This window comes from Barbus barbus (assembly GCF_936440315.1).
Source record: "Barbus barbus genome assembly, chromosome: 25".
Classification (NCBI taxonomy): domain Eukaryota; kingdom Metazoa; phylum Chordata; class Actinopteri; order Cypriniformes; family Cyprinidae; genus Barbus; species Barbus barbus.
Window position 1 is genome coordinate 20,795,803 of NC_136753.1, and position 18,105 is coordinate 20,813,907.

Consider the following 18,105-nt stretch of genomic DNA (forward strand, 5'->3'; position numbering starts at 1 on the left):
TTCATGTTACTGTTACTGAAGTCATGTGCATTACTTTTCGATTACTGTGAAGTTCATATCAGCTGTTTGGGCTCCCATTCTGACGGCACCCATTCACTGCAGTGGATCCGTTAGTGACCGGCCCATATGATGTAATGCTAAATTAATCCAAATGTCATGTACATCTTGAATGGCCCAAGGGTGATCTTAAAAAACTGTTGCCTATAATACCAAATCCAAAAGACAACGGTAAGCCCTATTGGTTTAAAAATAATGCAAATGTATTCAAATTAATTATTCATGAGGGAATAATAAAAACAGAACATTGGCATTATGATGTCATTAGAATACACTGGCGGCCTACTATTTTATATTACTCAAGAGGTTAGTATTCACAAAAACGTGCAGAAATGTAGCTTGCCTTTATAATTGTTAAGTTGCCATGGAAGCCATACAAAAGCATGGAGAGCTGTACCCTATTGCCCACTTCAGAGCAGCATACACCATCCTATTGTACCACACACTCATTTTCTACGCCACTTGTTCTCAGTGGTCTTCAAGGCCGCACTACACACACAACAGCCAAATGTTTCCAATGTCTCTGCATTTTAATGAGTCACACATAATGTAATGCAGTATGTTTTTTCCTATAGAGATGCAAAGCAATGAGGTTGCAACAATTTAGAGCTATTTTTTTCCCTATGCATCCTTTGCATAATTACACATTAGTATAGTAGATTTTAGCTTTATCTGTGTAAAAAAAAAAAAAAAAGGCTACAACCTTGGATCCTTTTGTTACTACTGAAGGACATGATCCTCAAACACATGAAGGTTCACTAAACAGGAGAATCACATTTTATACTTTTAACTATATCAGTTAAGTCTGTTCTGGCCTTTTAAGTCTCTTTAAACGTGTACTCTTACAAATATATATTATTCATATATAAAGGTCCAAGGTTTATTGAATGTTTACTCACCATTCAATTATCGTAGCACTTCAGAAGAGCCAGTTGTACAAATATAACATCGCCATCTACAGGATGCTCTGCAAAATAATAAAGGGCATGGAAGAAATCTACAACTTATAATGCAGTATACAGTGTAATTTTTGATATTACTGAAGCTGTTCCACATTACCACTCTTTATAAAACTTTTTATTAAGATATTTAATTTAAAAACTGACTATAATGTTGATTTAATATAAAACATATCTCGACTGTATCTAACAATTAAATCATCCAACGTCATATTTGACATAATCTTTTTCATTAATAGTGAGTTATTTATAGTAAATATTTATTTTATTTGTTTTACAAAATTAGGTCACAAACTAGCTACACAAAGGAAAAAGATACAAAGTACTCACAGGGGTGATATCCTAAGGTACAAAAGCTAAAGGTATCTTATTTGGGTAACTTTGTACCTCATTTATCCCTAAATAGTACATATTAGTGCCTGAAATGTGAATAGTATTGCTTTAAAAGCACATTTAGTATTTTAAAGGGTACCTCACTAGTGACAGTTTGTACCCTTATTCCTGAAAGTGGAGAATTTACTCCATAATTTTTTTGTAATTGTAATTAAATTTAATTCAGACTACATCTATATTAGCCATATACAGTTAAACAAATTTGCATTATGAAAATATACTAAAGTTTTAACAATGTAATTTAAAACTACTACAGTAGGTGGTGCAATTAGTCTCTTGTCACTCTTTTACTCATTATCCCTTGTTCCCACTGACTTCTTTTCTTAAATCATGTTTTCTTTCACCACTCCATTTATTAACTTGGACTTTTATAGTCAATTCAATTACTAATGGATAAAATCAATTCTTTCCTTCCCTTTTAAAAAATGGGTTGTAAAGGCCATGTTGACTTTAGATCAGTTCAGATTCTCAGTACATTTCTCTCTGCCTGTTACTGAGAAAAGGTTTGGTGGGGTCAGACCTCCATCAGGGATCAACAATAAGGACTGCCAGCTGCCCAGGAACATAAGTTATATTATATCTGTATAACTGCTGCAAATTAAAAGCCTAGAATCTCTCTCTCTCTCTCTCTCTCTCTCTCTCTCTCTCTCTCTCTCTCTTTGTGTGTGTGTGTGAGTGTGTGTGTGTGTGTGTGTGCGTGTGTGTGTGTTTGTTTGTGTGTGTGTGTGTGTGTGTGTGTGTGTGTGTGTTTGTGTGTGTACTTTCCTCACTGTATGGAGACAAACAAAACATTGATCCATGTAGGCAGTGAGCCATTGATGTTGGCAGCATTTTCAGACATGCCCTCATGCCTGTATGTGGATGAATGATGACAATTGAGGTCATTTTTGAGGTTTGCTTCAGGGTGTTTTTTTAACCAAATCGTTGTTATGCACAGACGCATATAAACATCTATCTATACAAAAATTTGCAGAATTTATTACTGAAAAAAGAGAGTGAGACAGACATTGTTTGTTTATTCTAAAGGAAGATCAGCAAGAAAGCAAGCAACTGCTGCCACCTCATAATGTTGTCATTTTATGTAATCCATGTAAATCCTGTCCATTAATATCTGAATGTTGATGTCCTCTCTCTACAAAGCTTACCCTCTTGTAATAACCAGCAAATAAAAAATAATAAATAAACAAACAAACAAATAAATGTACTGATTCTCCCTCGCTGTTCACGCATTTTTTATGAACGTTTTTTATTTCTGATTATGAAAATACAATAAAAATATAATTTTAATGTGTATATGAATCAAACGGATAGAACGGTGAAATAAATAATAACAATATTAAACGGACAAAAATTCTTATTTATGCTCTACAGGTGGGTGACCTCAGAAACCCCAGATGCTCTCCATCGTGTCAGACCACGTGTATGCGCTGAGCTTTATAGAGCACATGCACGCTCATGCTGGAGGGACTAAACCATTCTAGTCCACAATATGGGTGTCTACGTATGTACATGTCTTTAGGTGTTCCACAGTGACAAGCTGATCCTTGTTGACATTACATTAACAATTTGCGATGGGGAAATAATTTACTGTTTTATGTTAATATGTATCAGGTGCAGTTCTTCTACAAGTTGTGTTAAATAGCGACACAGTAAATGATTAATGTCTTTTAATTTATAAATTGAAATTAATGACATATTTATAGTCAAATTTGTCTGTCAGGTCAATATCTTGATACTCATGACTCAAAAATCACGATATTTGAAATAAATAAAAATTTTGAAAACTTTTTTGAAAATAATGATTTTCGCATGCATGAAACTAACATCGATAAAAAAAGAAAGAACACACATTTATTTTTATTTAAAAACAAATGATCACACCATGTCTCATATTCGGTTCACCTTACCAAGTTAAAAATACTGATTTTAACGTAACTTAAAGCTACAAGAGGCGTAACGCGTACGTTTATCCTCATAGGTCAGGAATCCCCCCGGTACAGGAAAGTGGGACGATCCAGTCAAGTTCTCTCCCCATTCAAGGTTCATGCAGTTCAGTTTAGAAGCACGTTGTTGGTGATTCAGTCGCACTACTCTACTGAATGAAAACAAATGCAAATGCCAACGAAAATTTAAGCGCTGCTAAACTTCCTCAAGCTCTAGAAATATGAACGCGGAAGGTGTTTCCAAGCGCACGCACAAAACGTGAGGAGGCGCGATGGATGCAAAGGACAGAGAGCGGCAGCGGACACGGAGCGCTTGCAAAAGAACCGAAAGCGCCAGTGTCCTGCGCTCGCTCAGCGTCGACAACATAGGCGATAATGAGACAATGGCAGGCGAGTCGGACCTGGTTAAACATGGCAGTCTTGAACAGCGACTCATCGCACCGAGGTACAGCTTGCTCCGTGAAGTTGGCAGGGGCAGTTATGGCGTTGTGTACGAAGCCGTTGCCCGTAAATCAGGTGCGAGAGTGGCGGTGAAGAAGCTGCGCTGCGACGCGCCTGAGAACGTGGAGCTGGCGCTGGCGGAGTTTTGGGCTTTGACCAGTCTGGAGAAACGCCATGAAAACGTGGTGCAGCTGGAAGAGTGTGTGCTCCAAAGGAACGGGATGGCCCAGAAAATGAGCCATGGCAATAAGCGTTCAAAGCAGTATTTGAGGTTGGTCGAGACCTCGTTGAAAGGTGAGGTGTTTTTATTCAAGCTGGTATTTTTCTGGAAGGTCAACGGTGGGAGAATGATTTGTCACGAGCTCAAAGAGTGGCTTTTGTTTGTGACAGTTCACTCATTTGGTAGCAATGTCATATTAGCCATTTAAAATCTAAGCAATGTCAATTTTTGTTCGTTTTTCAATTGTAATCTGAAACAAAACGGTGAGACTCCATTGTTTGGCAGTGAGTCATGTGGCGTTTCATCAGTGACACCGGACGTCGATATTGCGCATGTCTCTGCTCTACATTAAGATTTGTTTACATTTTGTGTAAGAATGTGGCAAATGTCGGTCAGATTTGCCCTCCCCCACCCTCCTCTCGGTTATGAAACTCTGAGGTTGGAGGTGGGGGAGGTGCTGTGTTGGGGTCAAACCTTCTCCACACCCGCTGTACCAAGTTATAACAATGAAAGAAGTGTGATTCCTTACATGACAACTATATAAATTAGCATGCAAATTAAAAATAGACAATGGTGATTTATCACAGATAATTGAGGCCAATTTGATCTTCTTCATCTTAATGCCTTCTTTGTGTGACTGCTTTCATATGTAGTTCTTCTGAATTGTCATGCAGGTTTTTATACTGTATGATATGCAAAGTGTTGCTAGAGGCATTTGCTTGAAAGCTGATGGTCTAGTCTATATTTAGTGTAAATGGAAGAGGTGTTTAACTTTTATATGGGTGATATGTTATGAATTTTAAATGTTTCAAACAGCTAATCTCTGGTGGGAACACAAGACAGTATTGTCTGTCTTGAATATAGCTAAGTGATTATAATAAATGGCAGTTACGTTGTAAAGTGTTGCTGTAGTGAACAGTTTTTGTGTATCTGAAAATGTTTGGTTAAAAGCATCTGGTTATGTGGAAATAACTGAAAAAGTCTTTTCAATCATGTGAGCAACCACGTCATGCATTGACAAAGGTAATAAAAACAATAATGGTACAATAACTTAAACTTAGCACTTGCATAGCATAAACACAAAACAAACACCATACATTCAGGCCAATAGGTGTTAGCATAAACTTTAAAATCATTGGAATTAAAGCCAGCTAAAACCTACACAAAAGTTTTAGTGCACTTCAAGGTGTATATAAAAAAGAAACTGATTTATCGTAGATTTAAATGATTTTCAAGCAATTACCTTGATGTTAAAATATGTTTTTATAGTGTGAATAAAAACATCAACTTGATAAAGCCTTTAGACTGTTTTGTGTTGTTATGATGATAACGTCTGACCTTCATATGTGTTGTATTTACAGCAGATGTGCAGATTTACGTAGTGCTTGCTCAACAAAACCAGGGAAAGTGATAAAAATAATGCCCAGAACAGGACCATGCTTATTAATTAGACTAAGGCATTTTGGCTGGTATCAGGGGATACAAGCCAGTGTTTGTTGTTCTTATGGGAGCTTGTCAAGTCCTGTGAGAAGAAACCTCAACCGCTTCAAACTGGTTCCACAGCAATGCAGTCTCTGAAACTGATGACAAATCAATTCTTCTTTTAACTCTTTTCATTGCATTAACTCCTCGTTTTATCTGGTGCTCTCATTCTCTCACCTTTTAAAACATGTTTACTTGCTATAGCACACAAATATATGTTATGTGGAAGGTTTTCCTACAGTTTGCGCTCCTGTGTTGATGTGTTTTTGTTGTTCTCTTTTCCTAAACACAAGGTTAGGGTGTGACATATTGAAGGGCCAAACCCTTTTTTTTTTTTTTTTTTTTTTTTTAAAGACTTTAGTTGACCTCAAAGTCCCTTTAAGGCAAGTTGGTACACTTGACAGCCATATTTGTAAGCTATTTCCAGGCATGCATGTACAGCTCATGTCTACTTGAATGGGGAAAGACCAAAACCTATGTAACAGTTGCATATTTCAAATCAGCAATGAAATTTGACAACAGTGGTTTCATAAATTGTGCTAATGTGCATGCATTCTATGGTTAACAAATTAATTTAAACTTCAAAGAAGGATTTCCATTCCTGCAAATGACGATTGGTACTTTTAACAGTAAGGCGAAACTACAGCTGCCATATTATGTGGTATAATTTACAAATAGACCTTCTCTGCCTTATACAGTGGTTTACATTATAGCCATGATCTAATGCTTGCTATTAGTCAGAGGCAAGTGTAAAGGACATTCTTATTTTGAGCTTTTTTTTTTCATCAGTATTTTTGGTCTATTTTTCCAAATAGACTGATTTGTAGGAGTGCACTAGCATATCAACGAAATCAAAGCCAAAATTCAAGCACTAAACGCCACAAATCTCCAATTTTGATTTAATTGCCGCCTTTAAACTTCATAAATAATCTTAACTAGGGTCAGTTAATGTCAATAAGCAACAACTAGTAGTTTAAACCATAGTATTTCTGTTGAAGGTGAAGTCATTTAATATTTTTATTAGACAACAACAGTGTTGAGTAGGTTCTGCGAAAGTTGCATTGTAATCCTTACTTTTGGAATCATGGTTGTTGTTTATTAATGCTTCATACCAATGCAAAAATCTCCAAAACATTCAAGTACATTTAAGTGTATTCATCTATGCATCTGCTTTTTTCTGTGTGTGTTCTTTTAGGTGAGCGTGTATTGTCGGGTCCAGATGAGCCCTGCTACCTGTGGTTTGTTATGGAGTTTTGCGAGGGAGGGGATCTGAATCAGTTCATCCTGTCACGGCGGCCCGATCCCCGAACCAATGACAGCTTCATGATGCAGCTGAGTAGCGCTGTGGCGTTCCTGCATGAAAACAACATTGTTCACAGAGACCTTAAACCAGATAATATCCTCATCTCGGAGCGTTCCGGCGCACCTGTGTTGAAAGTGGCAGATTTCGGACTGAGCAAAGTGTGTGCCGGTCTGAGTGCCGGAGTACGAGACTCGGAGGAGGGACGGGACAAAATCAAGAACAGTGTTAACATCAACAAGTTCTGGCTGTCATCGGCATGCGGCTCGGACTTTTACATGGCACCGGAGGTTTGGGAAGGACATTACACAGCCAAAGCAGACATTTTTGCTCTAGGCATTATCATCTGGGCCATGATAGAGAGAATCACATTCATTGACGCAGAGTCGAAACGGGAGCTTCTCGGGACATATGTGCGGCAAGGTTCTGACATCGTCCCAGTTGGAGAGGCGCTTTTGGAGAACCCAAAGATGGTGTTGAGTATTCCCCAGCGCAGGCGCTCGCGCATGCCTGAGGCACTCCGGAAACTTTTGCAGGACATGCTGGCCGTCAATCCTCAGGACCGACCAGATGCACTAGAACTGCACAGCAGGATGGGACAGGTCACTTGCGCAGCGTGAACTCTGACCTGACCTGAATGCACACACAGGTAAGCCTTTGCCAGTGCAGTTTCCATAAATGTTTTTTTTTGGCTTTGTTTTTGTGTGAAGGCTTATGTGTGCAGTGACAGTAATCGCAACCGGTAAAAGATAATGGTAGAGCAGCAGAAATACTGTTTATTCTCATGTTATCTCTTAAAGACAAACGCATTCGCAATATAAATTTTCTACCGGCTGTCAAATTTGTATTCGTTTGTCCTACTGCTTGCAATTAATTTCTTTCTTCTTATTACCATTTACTATGGGTGTGCGATATTGATAAAAAATATCTTGATATTTTCTGGGATTTTATCGATAACGATAATTAGACAACATTTTGCTGAGTTTGTGCTGGTATCTTAAGGACTACCGTGGACCGCTGACTCCTAAATTGTTTGATATTCTTCATATTCTGTGTGGCAGTCAGTCCACACTGATAGAAATTAATATTTTCTAACAAGTTTAAATTGATTTTTACCTTTTATAAAGCCATTTTTCTAAAAGTGTGCATTATGTTTTGAGTCAAATTCCTACATTCAAGCAGTGAATTAAAATAAGACATTTGGGCTCTTACCAAGCAAATGAAATCAGTATAAACAAAATTCATTGCAGTGCAGAAGAAAGACTGCATCTGAAGTGGCATTTAGATGCATTTATACACTACTGTTTAGTGCAAAACATGAATGCACTTAACCTGCAATTGCAAATGCATGAATAATGTTTTGATATTTTAAACAAAACGTTGAATACTGTTATTTTAAATTATTTAAAGGGGTCATATGATGCGATTTCAAGTTTTCCTTTTTCCTAGAGGAGCAACAATAATGTACAGTATGTGGAAAATAATGTGTTTTTTGAACCTCTAACCACGTTGCATTACACTAAATACACAAAATAATGTTCATTTTAGCCAAATCATATGACCCCTTTAAAACCCTTAACTGTCACTCACAGTTTTGAACATAGAGATTATAGAGCACTATTCAAACTTAAATGTTTATAATTCATGAACGAAAACATTTTGTAACATGATTTTTATGTACCATTTCCATGGTAATGCAATGTCTGATTTTAAAATGGGTTTCAAAGGATGAATTTTGAGATTTTAAGTTTTCAACTATATAATTTCTTATGATTTCTAAAGCGTGAGAGGGAAAAAGGCAACTAGGAAAAATGTCAGAACTTCTGTTGATGTAGATTTTTCAGGTGCACTCTTGTCATAAATTAATCTATTCATTTGCCTACATAATTTTTTAACAAAAAAGGTGGAAAAATATCTATTTAGGAGTCTTAGACCTTTCCAATGATATATCGTTTGTATAGTTTGATTAGATTAGGATTTAATTGTAAAATAGTGAAGTAAATTTAGGTTGCCCGTATACGGGCAGGTGACAGTTAAGGGTAAATAATAAAAATATACTTTAAATGTGAAATTAAAACCACCAGTAGGTGGCAGCAAGTCACTATTAACAAGTGAGTCATTGAACCGAATCATTTAAAGGGTTGATTCACTTAAGAACAAAACGCTGTCATGTCAAGTAGGGCTCGCTGCAGTCCACAACATCCAGGGGGCGTGGTTGGATCCACATCTAGGGGGTGGAGATTGGTAGGTTTAGGGATGGAGATGGGGTTGCTTTAGGGATCAGGGGGTGGAGATGGGTAGGTTTAGGTGTATGTAAGGTGGGAGGAGTTGGATCTGGATCCAACCACGCCCCCTGGATCTTGTAGGCTGCAGCGAGACGCTTCTCTAGGTGTGTTTGACTTCATGCAGCGCCGCACAGACCTATCGCCGAGAGTAGCCGCTTGCAGTCGGGGGCGGAATTGAAAGCGGAGACGTGAAGTCGGACTCTTTCTGCTCCAGGTAGTGATGCTCTCGCGGTGTTTGGATACTCCTATATCACAGATGAAGTGAATAACATGCAATATTTGTCAAATGCAGAGACGTTTCAGAAATGTTTTCATGAGCAACAAACACTTTTTATAAACTACTTAAGACAGGGCCATCTGTTCAAGAATAAAGTTCAACATAAACATACTATTTAAATATCAATAAAGTGGGGGTATATTTGCTTTTATCAGTGTTTTTTTATTAAATGTAACTCAATATAACATTGTGACTATACAGTAAAAAAGCTTTTACTGTTGTAAAAACAGATTTGTGAGCAGTGTTTTTTTATTATTATGCAAAAATTATACAAGGGTTTGTACAAGCAAGTACAAAAACAAATAAACATTCATAAGAATGAGGGGTGGAGGCTACGTCCACACGAAGACGGGTTTCTCCGTATCCGATCTTTTTTTTTTGCCTCAAATTCCGTAAACACGGAGTCGTCTCATAAAATATCTGCGTCCACACGGAATCACTGAAACCGACTGAAAATGTAGTACACATGCCAGACCAATATGTGGCGCTGTAATTCTGCCACAGAGATACACAAAAAAACAGAGAAGAAGACTTGGACCATGCGCGCTGAATATAAACTAGTGTGAAGTGAAGTGACATTCAGCCAAGTATGGTGACCCATACTCGGAATTCGTGCTCTGCATTTAACCCATCCAACGTGCACACACACAGCAGTGAACACGCACACACACACCGTGAACACACACCCGGAGCAGTGGGCAGCCATTTTATGCTGCAGTGCCCGGGGAGCAGTTGGGGGTTCGGGGCCTTGCTCAAGGGCACCTCAGTCGTGGTATTGAGGGTGGAGAGAGCGCTGGACATTCACTCCCCCCACCTACAATTCCTGCCGGCCGGGGACTCGAACCCGCAACCTTTGGATTGGATTTTGCTTTAATAAAACTAATGAGCTCAGTAGGTTCTGCAGCACGAACACAGGCACGTAGTCTGACATTGTTGTTGTTGTTGTCGCTGTTATGTGACGTAGCGGTGTCTGATTAGGGGCGAGACGTGGGCTGATGACGTCGTCGTTTCAGAAAATATACGGATTCGCCGTCCACACGAAAACACGAAACCGGCGTTTTCAAATTTATCCACCCTGGGACCCGGTTTCAAAAATGATCGGTTTCACTCTTCGAAAACGCCGGTTTCGTGTGGACGAAACGCCTATACGGTAAAAAAATTATGCGTATACAAAGAAACCCGTCGTCGTGTGGACGGGGCCTAAGTGAAACAATTCATGCCAGGGGTACAATTACAACAATTTGAACAAAAACTTCATAGGTCTTGTTTTTTTGTTCTTAATTTTATCAAACGTAGAACCATATTGTTTAATCTCTTTTATAAAATGTTCAAAGTTTGGCTTAGCTTTAGTCCATTTTTTCACATGAATGTGATATTTTCCAAGTAAAATAGGATTTGTGAGCTGTATTGGATTTGAAGATTTTAGAAACACACGTCATTGTTGTCATGTGGTGAATTTGGCCAATAGTGAAACGGCTGTCATCATCAGCGCTCCCGCAGTCGCTCTGGAGATACTGCGGCGGCATGTCTAAATATAATTTCCCTGTTATTCATAAGGAATTTCTTACAATGGTAAAAGCTATACCAAATGGACTTGTTCATCTAATGAAATGTCATTTATCATTTGAAGAGATTGTAAAGAGTGAACAGAAATTTATGATTGAAGATAAGAGTATTTACGACCCAAAATGTAATAATAAAATTTTAAGAAATGTGTTTCAGTCAAGAAAACGAATTACCCCGAGGGGGAATTTTTTTTGGAATTCTTTTATAGATAATATTAATTGGAAAAAAGCATGGCTTTTACCTTACAAATGTTGTATCCCCAACAAGGTGAAAGAATTACACTTAAGAATTTTACATAATATTTACCCCACCAACAAACTCACATCTAAATTTGGTAATGATAACTTGAATTGTAATTTCTGTAAAAGTAGTATTGAGTCAATTGATCATCTGTTTTTTAATTGCTCCCTTGTTAAAGAATTCTGGTTGGATTTGTCAAATCTCCTTGTTTCAAAACTAAAATTAGATATTGAATTTGTATTGGGTGATGTAATTTGGTTTTTTTTCTCATTGTAATCATAAAACAGAATATATTGTAAACATATTTATTTTATTAGCAAAATATTTTATCCATAAGTGTAAGTTTTCTCTTAAAGTACCCAAATTATATAATTTTTTGTGTGACTTTAACTACTTAATTAAGACGATGAAAACAATTAACAACAAAAAAGTGTCAAATTTTTGAAATTATATGACATTTTGTTGAGCGAAGTGTAATTGGATTAATATGTCTTTTTTCTTTGTAGGACTATTTAAAATATTTCTATTGTCTTCCTTATGTTTTTGTCATCCACTGTCATTTCATTGTTATGGATGTTCAAGTGTATTATTATTTGTTATTTGATTGTTCAATTGCAATAAAAAAAAAAAAAAAAAAAAGGGAGGGAGCCGGCTGCTCTCGCGGTACTTTGATGCCACACGTGACAGTGACGTCGCGTCGGTTCAAGTCGGACAAATTTTCTAACGGCATGCACTGCTTCAAGTCAGACGCCGATCGGTTTTTATGGCGCTGCATGAAGTCTAACACACCTTCTGTCATGTTGCTCAGAGACGCAAAACAGCATTGTGGCTTTGTTTGGAATTATTTTTGTTGTCGAAATAGTGCTAAAACAGGCAATATGGTGTCTGTAATCCTGTTAATTAACTTCTTGTTTATTGAACTTTTGTAAAAATTACATTTGTAATCATGGTCATTTTTGGAGAAAAAAATGGCACTCTTTGTGTGGAATTGGTTAACTATATGAAATTATATAAATATACATTTTCTGTCCCCATATCTTGAATTTTGTGATCATTCTAAATGTATTTTATTAGACTTAATCATGCAATGAAAGGTAAAGGTAATGTTTCACGTAATGTATGCGTGCACTCAATGTCAAATTGCACATTGTTAAAACAACAATTAATATTATCGCAGACGATATATTTCAGACACCCCTACCATTTACATGTTTTCAGTAAGCTTGAGGATTTTTACTTATTTTGTCTAGTATTAGTTTTTGCTGGGATATGGAAATTTTGTTTTAAGGATCGTGAAATTTCAATGACATCTAACATTTTAACATTATACATTCTTATCAAAATAACTATAACTACAAGTCAAAATAACTATATTGTGATATATTGTTATTGTGAAGTAAAATAACTCATGATATAAGATTTTGGTCAAATCACCCACACCTATGCTTGTAATTTTTCCTTAAAGGCATAACAATAGATTATGGAAAATGTTTAACCCTTTAAAAAAAGCACTATTTTTTTTGAAGAGTTTTAAACGTTTTAAAGTTGTTTTTTCGCGAAGTAGTATAGATTTATAACACCCTACATATCAGCCAGAATTTCAATTTTGATGCATCTTTAAAATAGTTATCGTCATGTGTATTTCCACACAGGCATCCCAGGGGTGTTGATTATTTTGATGAAGCTCATGCATGGCAAGTGGAAAACAATACGACATGAGGCTTTAAACCCAAGTGAAATCACATACATTTTTTTATATATATATATATATATATACATATCTATATTCAACAAGTAGTATAAGTTGTATACAATTGTTATTGGATAACAGCTTCACTATCTTTCCCACAGCAGTGAAGAACAAATTGACATTTAGCACATTATTGCTAGTGTCTTATTTGACCACATCAGTTTCACTGTGGTTTTGAAAGCTCTGCTAGGACTTTATCATGATGTGATTTATTTAATGACATGACTTTCAGAGAGCTTCTGTTTGCATGCTATAACAGCTTCTTTTGTCTTTAAAAGTGCATGCTGGGATAGCTGTTATACAACCGCACCTATTCACCACCACCCCTCCTCTTAACACTCCCCATCCCTTCATCTCTTTATTTTCCATATCCTTTGCCTCGGGGGACAATGCTCATCAGGCAGACCAGGTTACTGGAAGTTCTTCCTAGTCCTGAAATGGAAAGATTTTTGTTTTGACATGCCACACATAACTTGACAGTTCCTTGCAAGGACCCATTTAGTTTAAAAGTATTACAGCATATTGTGCATAATGTACTGTCACAGTTTCAGTTATCAACCAAAAGTAGATGTTTTTTTTAAATATTCATATGTAATATAGGTATTGATATTGAACATTTACCCCAAAAAATGAAAATGGTCATGAATTACTCAAACTCACGTTGTTCCAAATCCATATGACTTTAAATAACAAATTAGGATATTTTTAATGAAACCTGAGAGATTTCTGTTCCTCTATTGAAAGTTCAGGTGACCAAAACGTATAAATATTTATAAAAGGAATCTATGAATTGATCGGTTTAATCCAAGTCTCGTGAAGAGATACAGTTGCTTTATATGATGAACTGATTTAATGTATGATTTTATTCAGATAAACACAGATATATAGAGCGAATCTAACATGGAAACTCATGCGTGCGAACAAACCATATTCTTGTGTGTGTGAGAGAGAAAACCATGAAAACCAAGGAGGTTCATTCTAGCCCATGATGCATTCATGAACTTCCATATATGACTGAAAACGATGCTTCTATGGCCTTTCTGGATCTTTTAAGTTTTGGTTACCTGGACTTTCAATGGAGGTACAAAAGCTTCTCAGGTTTCATTAAAAATATCTTGTTTTGAAGATAAATGGGTTTTATGGGTTTAAAACAACATGAGGGTCAGTGATGAGAATTTAGATTTTTGGGTGAATTATCCCTTTAAGTGAATGACCTTTGCGATCATCTAGCTCTTAATGTTAATTTTAATTCATGTAAATATTAATGTTTTAAAACACTAACAATTTAATAACACTACACCAAAATCTTTAGCAAATTTCAAAATGAATAGTTTTGACAGTGGAATTAATGTTGTGATGACTACTCACCCTGTAGCAATTAAAGTTAATTGCTTTTAGTTTTTAGCATTTTTATTTTTCATTCATTTAGACAAAATATTCTTGTAAAAATCAAAAAATGTTTTCTTTTGGAATATTGCAGTTGGATTAGTTCGACAGAGCATTTAAAGTGATGTATTTTAGGGTTGAACATCCCTCACTAAAATATTATGTGTGTGCTCGAGTATGAATGCATATGAAAGGCAGAGGGCTCATGAGTTCCCAACCATTATGAGGACATTACAGCTGTCTGCTACTCCAGTCGTCTTTTGTTCACCATCCCCCTCTCCTTCTCCTTCTGTTGCTACGTTCAGACAGGAAAAGAAAACTGCTTGGAGCCTCTTGGTTAATTTGCTCTCTCTCTCTTTCTCTCTCTCTCTGGTCTGTATGTGTGGGACGTGAGAGAGGGTGGGTTTGCACCCGAAACAGCGTGCGTTGTGTAGTTTGAGTGACTGCAGCGGGGCGTTTAGTAGCTCTTCCTGACTCAGCACATAGTTTGAGCTGCAGGATATGAGGAGGGGTAAGCTCTTTATACTGTATGCAGCTGAGATCAAGCGGCAGTCGTGTTGACTAATCACAAATAGCCTGCAAAGATTTGTCTATTTGAGATGTTTGAATGCTTGTAAATCTGGATCAAGCAATCTGAGATTTGGACCCATTTAAATCATGCATTATGCAACAGCACCAGCCATCATGACATCATCATTTCAGCCTGTCAACCAACCTCTTTTCAATTTGTATGTCTAGTGTTGTTTTCTGTCTTCTGGGTTCCCGTGGTCAAGGGAAAATATATTATTGGCTAGTAATTGCATTCTTAGTTGCTAATAGTAAATTTCTGTATAGTCAAATGTGTGACACTTTCGGGTACTAATCCTAATGACTTGTATTTTTTTTTCTGTTTTAGGTTTTCCCTCTCATAACAGACCAGAAGGGACCGCACCGCGTTGCTTGGAAAACTGTGAATCTTCCATTGCTAATTTAATGTGAAGAGTACAAAGTACTCAACTTGAACACCAATACAAAGTTTGCCACAAATAGTTTTTCAACTGACCGTTCGCGTTTTAGTTTTTTTTTTGTTTACAGTAGTAATTTAAACGCATCATTCATTAAGCCCAGAAGTGTTCAGCCTAAATCAATCACCAGTTATGTCCCTAAGAGTGAAGTAAAGCTAAAACAATGTTATGATGCAGTGAGTACAATCAAGCACAAGCAAGCTCTTTATTAGTCTTACTGAGGGACTGGGAATTTAAAATTCTGTTCTCAGAGCCTCCCTACTTGCTCATCTTCTCAAAACAATCAACAGACAAAGAGAAGTATTTCAGTTAATTTATCCAGTTTTATGAGCAGTGAAGCCTTCAGTTTTAGTAAGCAAGCAGTTCACAACAGTGTTGTTGTTTAGTTTTTTTGGGGGAGAAGGAAATCCAAATACAAACACAAACAAGATACTTGATTACATTTTGAGGTCACATGTCCCAAACCATGTCACTGCCATAGTCTCATAGTCTTACACTTGGGTCTTACTGAAGTTAAAAGTAAAACCCCACAGAACGTGATCATATTTATCTTTCCGCTGTCACAACAAAATAGTTGAAATCACGAGACTAAAAAGACCAACATTTAGAACTTGGTTTTCATTTGCCATTAAAATGCTCATGATCTTAAGCCTAAACCTAACACTGAGATATATTTTTTCTCCTTGAATGCAGATTTATCCTGGTGCCTTGAAGTCTAGTGAAATAAGTGAGATTTCTTGTAGGTTTTTGTTTTGTTTTACAGCTTTATCTTTTAAACATGCAGTACGTTTTGCTAGCTTTTAATATTTAAACACTTTACATATTAGGCATGTGCAGTTTAGCCATTTAGGTGCTTGTTTTTACATTGTGTGAGATGATTTCTTGGCCAAAAATGATTAATTCTGGTGCCCCATTTACAATGCTGCTGTCACTTATGAAAAAACAGTGTGAAAAACCCTTCTGTACGGACACGCACACTTGTACAGTTTCACGTTTAGTTTGTTGTGGAATCTGGTTGATTAAAATATGGATTTGATTATGATTAAAGGGAGCAGTTAAAGACTCTGTGAGTGTTATTTGTGTTTTATATAAGAAATACAAGAATTTTTTTTGTTTTTTTTTTTTGTTAATTTGTCAGAATCCAATATTGACTACTTGATGTTCTCTAAAACAGAATGGGAGCTCAATAGTGTACCATTGCTCTTTTTCATCTGTGTCCTGAATGCTTCATAGAGAAGAAATTGGTGTGTGTTTGACTTCCAGGTGTGGTTTGAGTGTGCTATAGTTCTACCTCAGCACTCTTGTGTTTTAGTAACTAATTCACTAACTTAACTAGCAGTGCTTTGTTTTTTTTTTTTGGTGAGGCTAGTAATTAATGTTTTCAGATGGAATTATTTATATTTTGTTGTTTTTTTTAAATGAAAAATCTATAGTGTCAAGGTTTTTTAGTAATTTTAACTTCTTTTATTTCCTTGGTTTGCGACTGCTTATTGCTGTCTGCTGTGGAAGAAACTTGGGGCTTGTGAGATCAAGATCTTTTTTTTAAGATTAAATCAGCCTCAGGTTTAAGGTATTTTGATATATTCTGGACCGTGTAGTTCTTCACGTGGGAACAAAAATTGTTCTGTTGCTTTTTATATCTTCAATTATGTTTTCATTTTGTCAGCTAATGCTATTTGGATTTATTGGGAACATTCTTTCTGATTCTTTTAAATCCACTTTTGTTTTCCCGAATGGCAATTTAAATGATTGTATCTTTTACGAGGGTCAGTTAATCCTGGAGAGAGTTGGTAAATGTTTTTGCATTTGCTTTTTTGTCCTCTTAATTTTGACTCTTTTCAGTTTGAATGTTTCAGAGAGCATAAACACAGAGAAATTTGTCATAGCAGTCATACGAACCACAGTATTAGACTGCACTTGCACTGAGGAGAGTGAACCAAGTTTAATAGAAGCTCACTTCCTGTTCTGTAATCTCTTTTACCCGAATTGTGTTTTTCTTTGTATTCCTTGTGCTCCAACATTGACTGTACAGCGCACTCTATGCAACCTCTCCTTTTCAGACACTGTATGATGCTGCTCTGCTCAGACCATGGCAATTTGTTGCTTTGTTGTGCTCATTTTATGACTTTTTTTTTTTTAATGGAACACTTTCTGCTTTTTGTGTGCAAATTTTGAAAACGGACTTTCCTTTGTGTATAGCACACTAGAGCCGTTGGACGCTTCACTCGCTCGGGTGTCATCCCTCATTGTTTTGTTGTTTTTGTTCAATAAACCATGTAAAACCATAAACTGTGTGTTTTTCATGTTTTTTTTAACACAGAAAAAATATGGTTAAAGAAACCGTTTAAGTAACGCATTGAATTAAATGTGAAATTTTGAAGTAGAAAGTCATGTTACTGTTACCAGACTTTAGTTTGATTACCACAGTCCGACTACTAAATGCGATTTTGATTTTTGTTGTCCGATACCCCAAACAGCCACATTACACTAATCAGTTCAGACAAGATAAATCCCCTTTTAAAACAAAGCTATCACTCTCCATAGGCTGCTGTTATCCATTGTATTAGGCAGTCATGCGGGAAAGGACATTTTGTTCTTGTACACCAGCACCCAAACACCTGCTTGGGTTTATAACCTGACAGGATCAATTCTGTCAATTTTGGGCCTAACCTTGTGTCAGAACTCACAATTAAAGCCATTGCCATGGTCATGAATAATGTTGAATATATCATCTGCACCATTCACCAGAATGATCCCTAATTGCTATATATTTAAGCTGGGAATAAGGTGACAGACAGAAAG

General features: G+C 36.6%; 1 protein-coding gene across 1 annotated transcript; it reads left to right on the forward strand.

Annotated features, from left to right (window-relative positions):
• Window positions 1-3,442: 3,442 nt before the first annotated feature.
• Window positions 3,443-17,589, forward strand: LOC306844713 (serine/threonine-protein kinase 35-like). Its single transcript, XM_079377057.1, has 3 exons — window positions 3,443-4,087; window positions 6,691-7,444; window positions 15,195-17,589. The coding sequence occupies exons 1-2, from the start codon at window positions 3,625-3,627 to the stop codon at window positions 7,413-7,415; spliced, it is 1,188 nt and encodes a 395-aa protein (XP_079233183.1). The 5' UTR covers window positions 3,443-3,624; the 3' UTR covers window positions 7,416-7,444; window positions 15,195-17,589.
• The last annotated feature ends 516 nt before the right edge of the window (window positions 17,590-18,105 follow it).

Coding starts and splice junctions, on each gene's coding strand:
- LOC306844713 (XM_079377057.1), top strand. CDS start 3,625: ATGGATGCAAAGGACAGAGAGCGGCAGCGGACACGGAGCGCTTGCAAA. Junction 4,088..6,690: donor GGTCGAGACCTCGTTGAAAG/GTGAGGTGTTTT, acceptor GTGTTCTTTTAG/GTGAGCGTGTATTGTCGGGT.